This window comes from Aphelocoma coerulescens, chromosome 11, assembly GCF_041296385.1.
Source record: "Aphelocoma coerulescens isolate FSJ_1873_10779 chromosome 11, UR_Acoe_1.0, whole genome shotgun sequence".
Taxonomy (NCBI): Eukaryota; Metazoa; Chordata; class Aves; order Passeriformes; family Corvidae; genus Aphelocoma; species Aphelocoma coerulescens.
The window spans coordinates 14,877,501-14,886,815 of NC_091025.1; the positions used below are offsets into that span (position 1 = coordinate 14,877,501).

At 39.3% G+C, this 9,315-nt stretch overlaps 1 protein-coding gene across 6 annotated transcripts in view; it reads left to right on the forward strand.

The window, feature by feature from the left end:
- Positions 1–8,688, forward strand: part of URI1 (URI1 prefoldin like chaperone) — a 65,659-nt gene extending 56,971 nt beyond the window's left edge. For all 6 annotated transcript variants that reach the window (XM_069027308.1, XM_069027307.1, XM_069027310.1 and 3 more), the window contains 5 exons: positions 1,990–2,170; positions 2,740–3,007; positions 3,586–3,728; positions 5,357–5,615; positions 7,874–8,688. In XM_069027308.1, the coding sequence (XP_068883409.1) occupies positions 1,990–2,170; positions 2,740–3,007; positions 3,586–3,728; positions 5,357–5,615; positions 7,874–8,062 (1,040 nt within the window). In that variant the 3' untranslated portion in view covers positions 8,063–8,688. The remainder of the gene's footprint in view (positions 1–1,989; positions 2,171–2,739; positions 3,008–3,585; positions 3,729–5,356; positions 5,616–7,873) is intronic.
- Positions 8,689–9,315: the final 627 nt, after the last annotated feature.

The window sequence follows — 9,315 nt, forward strand, 5'->3', positions numbered from 1 at the left end:
CTCTCCGCACCAGTCTGTACTGTGACGAAGAGAGAAGTAGCTCAAAGACCCTATTAGTGATTATTTTGAGGTGGGCAGGGCTTCATCAGCCCAGGAATTGGTTTTGTTCATGTGGAAATGGGCTGTATCTCAGAGGAAGGCAAAAACAAGTAACCTGAGTATCTCCTTATTTTCTTGCTACCTCTTCATTTTCTGGATTTCACTACTTCACTTTTTTTGGTTAGTGTATGAAGTTAATGGTGGGGCTTTGAGGTAACAGTGAGTGAGCACAGTGGATGTTGAAGCAGAAAGTGCTCCAACAAAGTTCCCCCTGTTACCTTTTTGATCTGACCTGGTTTCCTAACTGGCAGAAGTGGTGTTAGAATTAGGAGGGAGAATCACTGGCATGTTGAAGCACTTGCTGGTGTTCAGGAAGCCATGTGCTTACCTCAGTAGTCAAGTCAGTTGTTAATACTGAAGGGTAACAGAAATTGGGAGGGCACAATTTGGAAATCAAATTGAAATAGATTGTTAACTAATCCTTCCAATTTTATTTATTAATTTTGTAATTATACCAAATGAAATCCTCACAAGTTACTCTGATTGCTTGGCTTACCTCAATTTATATTCAAATCTCAATAAAACACATTTCAGCCTTTTCTTAATGAGATGATGAAAAGTGCTGTCCCATGGAAGAGTAGGGGACACACATTCCAGCATTACTTGCAGTCACCTGTTTGCTTTTTAATGTTGCTGTTGAATTTGTATTTAACTCAGGATTAAAGTGTAAGCTGACGTATTTGAATAAGGATATCTTTAAGCCATGAGTTCTTAAAATTTAAAAAAAATGGCTGCACAGTTGGTTAATAGAGTTTTAAAACATGAAGGATGCTGAGTAATGAAGCCATTGTATTACTGTTGATTAGAATCACAAAGCAGTTTCATAAAGACCCACAGAGCCACTGGAGTCCCACTGCATTTGTGGCAGTGGTGGAAGGGGATGGGTCCTCATTCCTGTGAGGAGGTGCAGGAGCTGTGTGGGGTGGTGATGGGCAGAGGGCAGGGAAGTTCCTTGGGAGCCTGCCTGGGAGCTGTCAGGAACAGGCAGTGCCCCTGGGAGCTGCTGGTCTTGGGGAGAAGGGGTTAAACATGCAGGCCTGTCCTTCACCCGGACAGATCAAAAGCATTAGGATTTGTTCCCTATGTGCCAGACAGCACTCAAACAGGAGAAGGTATTCCCCATCCTCAGTGGATGCACTGTTTTACCAGGGAGAAAGGCTTTTAAATGCCAGCAAGAACTTGTCACTGACTACCATGTGCTCACAAGTGCGTATCTCAGGTCACCTCTGAAACTTTAAATGGGGTTTATATTTATTACTTCTTCAAGACAGGTTTTTGTATGATTTTCAGAGTGGGTCTTTTTCACCAAGTAAGTGATTGACAATGACTGGATTTTGATCAGATTTTCCAGGTGATTCTAGAGATAGTTTTTAATGGTCTTCATTATAAATATAAGAAAAAATCCAAAGCAATAAGACTCTGCTTTTTAAGTATAGGTGACTGTTAAAAAATGAACTGAAATACAAACTAGGTTTGTTTTCCCAGTTAATAAAATGTGCTGTTAATGGGACAGTGAGTAAATGTCACATTCACATGTTGGTATCTATCAGATCAAATCAAAATCTACTGTTTGGCACAAGAGGTGAAAAACCCCACATTGTAATAAAACTGTCACAGGATCAGTGGCTCCTGCTTTGTAAATAAACATCTCTGCTTTGCCTCGGTATTTCTGTGACATCCGGAGACTATTATCCTGTGCTGGTGCTCTGGTTCATTGACAGTTTCACTTAAACAGTTAAACAATAATTTGAAATGGAAAATGTTCTGCCTATGTTCCTTAGCTCCTTTGTGGGTTTTTTCCCACCCCTCGAATGTTTTTTGTTGGATTTTTTTGGTTGGATTTTTTTGGTCAGTCACCTTAGTAATCGCATCTTACTTTTTGTTACACAGGAAAATACCGAACTGCTCACAGACCTCATTCAAAGCCAAAAGTATCAAATGTTTTTGAGGTAGATTTTCCAGCAAATGGAAGTGATACAAAATCAATGGGCCGTTTTCAGTCAGAGGAGGAACTGTGGGCCCGCTTAGAAGAGCTCGAGAGACAAGAAGAGATCCTTGGTGAACTTGACAGGTACGGTGCTGCTGTGTCACAGGCAGGCCTGGAGTTCAGAGAGCTGTAGGTGTGTGAGGCTGTTGGTACACAGAGGATCTCACCAGCAGGGCAAGTAGCTGACCAGACAGATGGAATTAAAATTATAATAGGTGGAAGAAGGGTGGAACATGAACAAAGCATGCACTGCGACACCAGAGCTGCTAAAATCTGCCTCTGTGCAACCACAGCAATCCAGCATTCTGGTATTTTTTCTTTAAGATGAAGAGGAAGAAGTGAAATTCGTTTCCCACAGGCTATGAAAATTCATAGTTTTCCATGTGGGAGTTATACATTTAATGCTCAATGACATCCTTAGATCTATTCTGATCCTCATGGGTTGTTAGCCATGATGTCACAGCTTTGGTATTTCCAGTTGATGTGGGAAGGACACAGTCATTGTTACAGGGCACAAAGAAGTTCCACAGTCTGTCCAAAAATATAGTACCTGGGTAAAGAAAGTTACATGCAGTCTAGTTCATGATTTTGTATTTTGTGTGTCTCAAGAGCATGAATTCCCTCTGTTCACTTAGATATTTTTCATTCCATAGGATGCCTGATACAGTTGAGACAAATGGAGAAGATGAAACCTCTTCTGAAGAGGAGAAGGAAGATAATAGGATAGATGTGAACGGGACATGTAGGGCAGAAGACTGTATTACTCAGGGTGACTTCCATAAAGAACTAGCAAATTCAGACTTGTTTGTGGGCCAAGTTAATGGCTCTACTTACTATCACAGTGATGATGAAGATGACAGAGATGTTGGAGATAACTCTGTTCCAACTATTTTTTTCTCTCACACTGTGGAACCTAAAAGGGTTTGTACTTTATTTAATTTTTATCTTTTGCTCAAGAGATTACATAAAATATATATGCCATATCTAAACCTGAAAATTTTAGATCTGTAGATGCAGTAGAGTGCTAGCTGGAGGTGACATTTGGGTTTTTTTTTCAAATGATTAAAATCCACTGTTTAGATCCTGCAGTCCTAAATATGGTATTAAAAAAGAGATCTTCAAATGTCTGCCTTGCTGTTCTGGCTTCTGGCTGTTGTAAAAGGCAGTATCCTGTGTAGGAGTTTTTTTAATGACTTCTTACTTGCCTTTAAACAGACCTTTGAACAGCTCAGCTATTGAGCAGAGCTTGAGTAAAGCAGACTGTCATATATTATATGCAAAATATGTGCACATTAGTGCAAAGAAATGCCCCAGCCTAGTGCAAGTGGTAGAGAATAAACAGTTCACACTATGAATGTTACCATTCATACATTTGTTTAACTTACCTATGCTTCCTAGTCCCCATCTGCTTGGGTAAGAGAATGTCAGGAGTTAGTTGATCTGCAGCCTGGTGATTGTTGATTTTATGGTCTAGACCATCATTTGTGTTCAATTTCCAGGTAAGAATAAACACAGGAAAAAATACTACTTTGAAATTCAGTGAAAAGAAGGAAGAGGCCAAGCGTAAAAGGAAGAACAGCAGTGGCAATGGCCACGCAACTCCAGAGCTGCCCAACATCAAAACCCCAGCAGACATTTACCGGTGGGTAAATTATGGCTTTAGCATGGGAGCTTTCCCCTGAGGAGACCTTCTCCTTTCATTTCTGTCCACTGAGTGTGAAACCCAGCTTATGGTTTCCTGAAAGAAACAGCTGGAACTGAATTTACTACTTAAAAATAAAAGTTTGTGCCTTCTGCATGGTTTCCGTGCTTTCATATCCATAAAATATTTCTGAGCTTAACGCTTCCTTTTCCACATAGCAGTCTGTCATTTACCTGCTTTTTCAGAGCTTCTGAAATTGAGGTAAATTTGCCAGTACATACCATCCTCAGGAAGGAATGCAGCAGTTATGTTATGTATTCTGGTTAATTCGCTGCCATTTTTTTCTCTGTTTGTTTTCAGACAGAACTGACCAGAGCTACCACTTGTAATACTCCTGCTTTCCTGGTTATCAATTTGCTGGGTTCTGTCTCTTCCTTTCTGTGTCTTCAAAACATACTCAGCTCTTTGCTTGCGTAGTTTCTCTTGCATTCCCTCTCCCTGGCCTCACTGTGACACTTTCTCTGTTCTCCATAAAAAATATTAGTCGCCTGTAGGACACCCACACACAGAGAGCTTGAAAAACAGTGCTGGGCTTAGGGGATTGTAGAAAACACTAAGCTAAGGTGACAGGAGAGATAAAACAAGTATTTAGGTCTGTAAAGATAAACACAGACACCTATTGGATGGGTTGATGAAGTGCTTGTGAAAATCCCACTGTATGTCTGTATATTTGGGTACCTGAATATGTTAAACATGCCACAAAGTGTGAAAAGTAAACCCACATTCTGTAATTGCAGCTGCTGGGGTTGAAGATGAGCAAAAGATTGTTTTGTGCTGCTCTCCCTGAGCTCTGCAAAGGAGCTCCATCTTCTGTAGAGATGTATTTCCATAAGTGCCTGATCAATAAAGCTGCTAGAAACAAGTAACACCCTTAAAATTCATCCAGTCATTGGGCTTTTCCTTTATGAGTTTGATAAAATTGGCATGGTCCTCTCATTCTCCTCCACCCACCCTTGACTTTCTCAAGTCATGGAGAGGGAGCACAAGAGCCATCTTTGTCCGTTCACAGTCTGTTAATACTTGAGAAGTGTCTTCCTGTTGATCTGATCTTAAAAGCTGATTTTTAAAATTTTGTTTCTAATTGAAAGCAGATTATGACACTTGTCAGGAAAAAGCTCCATCCTTTCCATGTGCAATGAATGTTTCAAGTATTTGTTTTTGTATTCTACATTTGACAAGGAATTAACTCTAGAAAACATCCCCACATTGTGATCTTCTGATTTCTCTTTACAGAAACAACCCTGGTAATAATTTAGTTTACCTTTTTTCTAACTTTTTCCTAACTCACACCTTCTTGTTTTCTCACATTTTTCGAAGAGCTATACATAACTCTGCTGAAAGAAAGTACCAACTTAATGCTTGAATAAAGGGCATAACAGCATTCACTGCAGAATTGATTCTTGTACATTGGTAAATAAAGTGCCTCTGAAGGTACAGTATTGTGATTCTGCAGCAAAAAGTTGAGAAAGCACATCATAATTAATTTGTACAGAAGACAAAGCAAGATCACTGTAAATTTGTCATCTGATCCTGAAATGGTTTATTAAAGCTAACATTTTCCTTTCTAGAGTCTTTGTTGATGTTGTGAATGGAGAATATGTCCCTCGTAAATCAATTCTGAAGTCTCGAAGCAGAGAGAACAGTGTTTGTAGCGATACCAGTGAGAACAGTGCTGCTGAGTTTGATGACAGACGAGGAGTTCAGAGGAGTATTAGCTGTGATGAAGCTACTCAGAGTGACAACAGCGAAGGCATTCTGGAGGAAGAGGAGGAGGAAGGGCAGCAGCAGCTCCTGAAAAAGCTTCCTCCCTCTTCAGGGACAACCGAGGTACAGTTTTTAATTAATTATTGATTGTTGGCAGGGATAAAAATGAGAAATCTAATGACTGTAGTTGCCTATACCATCAGTTTGATTTCTTTAAAATAATTTTCTAACTCCTACCTAGTTTGCTTCAGAAGGACATACCAGGTGACAGGCTTCTGTCACACACATCCTGGGGGCAGAGTGGAGGAGCTGCTCACGTGGCTTCCCCAGGACTTGAAGCTCTTCCATAAAGATCGATAAACCAGTCACTTGCTGGTGTTAGCAAAACCAGTGTCCTGTGTGCTGGATCATCCTGACCATTTCACTGCAGGACATACAGCAGGATTTTAGACAAAAAGAGGAAAATCTGTACTTCGTAATTGATGAAAGGGAAGAAGTGATTCTCTAACCTGTGTTGCACTACTAGACAGCTCATTTCCAGGGGCTGTTTCAAGTTTTAAAACACACAGATAATCAGCTGAATTACTATTTTGACATGCCAATAGCAGAGAAATTGCCTGGTAGAAGGAAGCATTGCACCTCTACTCATCCTATTCCAGACTAGGCCATTAGTGATCCCAAACAAATCTGTTTACACATTTTCTGGAAAGTTCAGGGCTTCATCATAAAATAAAAACTGTACGACATAAGGGAAAATGTACAGTTGCTTAGTGACTGGGTGAATACAAGAATTAAATGTAGAAATTCATGACATGGCATATTCATTTTTGTTTTGTAATAACACTAATTTTTTCAAACTAGATAAAACTTGAGTCTTCAGTGGCTCCCACTGCAGTGGGCAAGTTCAATGGAAACACTGTTTTTACAAAAATTATTTTTGACAAGAAATTAATTCCTCATGAAAGCTATTGTTTATCACCATTTTTCATACAAACAGCTACAGATGAACCCAGGCAGGATGTGAAGATTCATTCAAGTTAGCACTCCACATTGTATACTTTCTGGAATACATTTGCTATATTTTTATAAAACATCTAAGTACACTTTAAATGTTATCCATCAGTCTGTTACCTGAATCTGGCATGATTATTCTCTACAATGTAATGTATTTTCTAAGCAAGTGAAGGAGATTGAGCAAAACACTCCAGTCAGATGTGCCTCCCTAAATGCTGTTGTTTTGCTTTTGGTTGTTTTTGTGGGTGTTTGAAATACATTATTTCTGCATTACCATTTGCAACAAACTAACTTTTTTTTAATTTCTAATTTTACCACCATCACTTAGTGTGTGTTTTGCTTACCTGTTTTTGAAAATGAGCTTCTTGTTAGATTAACAGAGTTGTACTGGCACAGCTTTAGGCACACTTGGGCTATTGGAGCAGAAAACAAAAAACACTGCTTTTTTTTGCAGGTCCTGCAAGAAGAGAATGGCTGGTTTGTTTTGCTTTGTTTTTTTTGGTAACTGAGTTATGAAATAGCAGAACTAAGCATAGTGACTAAATCTGGTGTGCATTCCTTTGTGCCCAGCATGAGCATCAGACCTTGGATGTCTGCTTCCCCTTGTCCTTGGGCATTCTGTATTTTCTGTTTTCAATACATAGTGGAGTGATTTGTTCTTAAATATGTTTATGAAAAGTAGTTCTGAGCTGCTTGTTTCCCAGTATTTTCCAAGAATCATGGTCATTTCTTTGCTAAGTTGAAAAGGATTGTCACATAATTGGCTGCATATAAATTATAATTTTTAAACATTAAATGTTTTTGTTAGGCCTTTTACAGAGAGATAGTTGGAAGCGAGTATGCTGTTCTCTTACATATAAATTGCTTTCACCATTTTTTGATCATATTTGGTAGGGAGAAAAGAACAAACAAAATACGTGCTTGCAAGTTTGTATGCAGTGTTTCAGCTTGCAATTAGGAGATATTAAGTCATACAATGACGTATGATGGAAATGCTGACATCAACTTTGCAAAGTCTCTCCATTTCTTATCCAAAATGAAACTGTGTATTACATCAGCTGTTTTAATTCTTGAGCGTATGTCAGTGAGGAAGCAAATTTTTACATCATTTATGCAGTAGGAATGAGATTAAGTAGTACTTTTAAGACACTGTCTTTCATTCAGTCATCTTTGAACAAGCTATATTTTGAGGTTAATTACAGTGTGGTTACTTATGCAGGCAACAATCATTGATTTAAGGATATTTCTTTACTTTTGATTAGAAGAAATAACAATTCTAATCAGGCTAATATAGGGTAATGACCTTATGGGCAGAGCTTCACATTTGCATTTTATTAGCTCATTCTGAATATTCTCTTCTGTTGTAGGCATTTTCTGGAACTGTCATAGAAAAGGAGCCTTTGTCTCCCTCCTTAATACCACACCCAGTCCTTGCTCACCCAGTGCTGCCGACCATTCTGGAGCGCAAATCAGAGGAACTTTTGTCCGACACCCCAGAAGAACCTATCAAGAGGATTTCCAAATTCAAAGCTTCCAGGATGCAGCAGACTCAGTAGGTGCTGCCAAGCCCAAGCACGAGCAGTCTTGCCTGGTTTCACCTCTCTGGAGATGATATAAAGCCTCTCCTAGCACCTACCCCGTTACCAGGGTGTCCTGTGGTAATTTGGCACCAGTTATCTCCTCAACGTTTACTGGCAGCATTAGGAAAACAAACAGTTCAGTGTTTGAACACTTGAGTATTCATCTTATTTTGTCGGTTTCCCTGTGTGCTGTCAGCACCTTTGTATATGTTTGCCTTATGATAGCAGCACTTGGGTTCTTTTTCAAAAGCTGTTCCTTACATACATTGTTTTTGTGTTTAAACCTAAATACAGGCAGTTTTGTGCCAGCTGTGATGTTCTACATACCATATGGACCATTTTAAGGAAACTTTTCACATTTCAAATAGATTCACCAGTTATATTGCATTACTTGCTTTAGCATTTTAAGACACACTTGTATTCACATTGCTGTAGGTTTTGCAACTAGGTGTCTGCTAAAAGTTTTTTTCCTTCTTTCAAACCTCTCTGATATCTCACTGTACAGGTCTATAAAATGCCAGGTTCATGTACATTGCAGGGAAGTTTCTTTGATGGAAAAGGGTATTTTGTAAAATTAAATTTTCAGTAAAAAAGCTGTGAAATTTGTGTGTTTTTTGTTGCTTTACTACTAATTTGGAAGCACCACAGAGAGGTTTTTATTTTGAACTCGCATTTCTAGCTTGAAGTGTTTACTACCACATGGACATAAAAGCAGTCCATTCTCTTCTGCCATTGTGTTTTAACCTCCTGCTAATGAATGTCCATGGAAATTGAATGCTCTTAAGGAGAGAAGCATAAACTCAGACTCTTGATTGCAAAATCTCCTAGTTCTTTTGTATACTCAGAAAACATTGTAATTGTCTTGGGAATGCCCAGAGGGAGTCAGCACTAAGGAAAAATGTCTTAATGCTTCAGCTTTATTTCAAAATGCAACACTGCAGCACTCAGGGTGCAGTTTGGTGTATCCTTCTCATGACTGAGAGCAGACCTGGCTTCAGGATTCCCTGCCCAGCAGCTCCTTCCAGTCTTCTTGCCACCCCCTCATTTTGCTGACACAGCTTTTGTTTGGGGGGCTACCCCTTGAGTGATAGTAGGTGACAGAGATGGGGTTTAAAAACAAACTCCTGGTTTCTTTTCAATAGTTGTGTGTGGTTTTTTGAACCCAGCGAGTTTCCTAATCTCTCAGCATATCTGTATCAGCACAATTAGAGGGGTTGTATGTTGAGCAA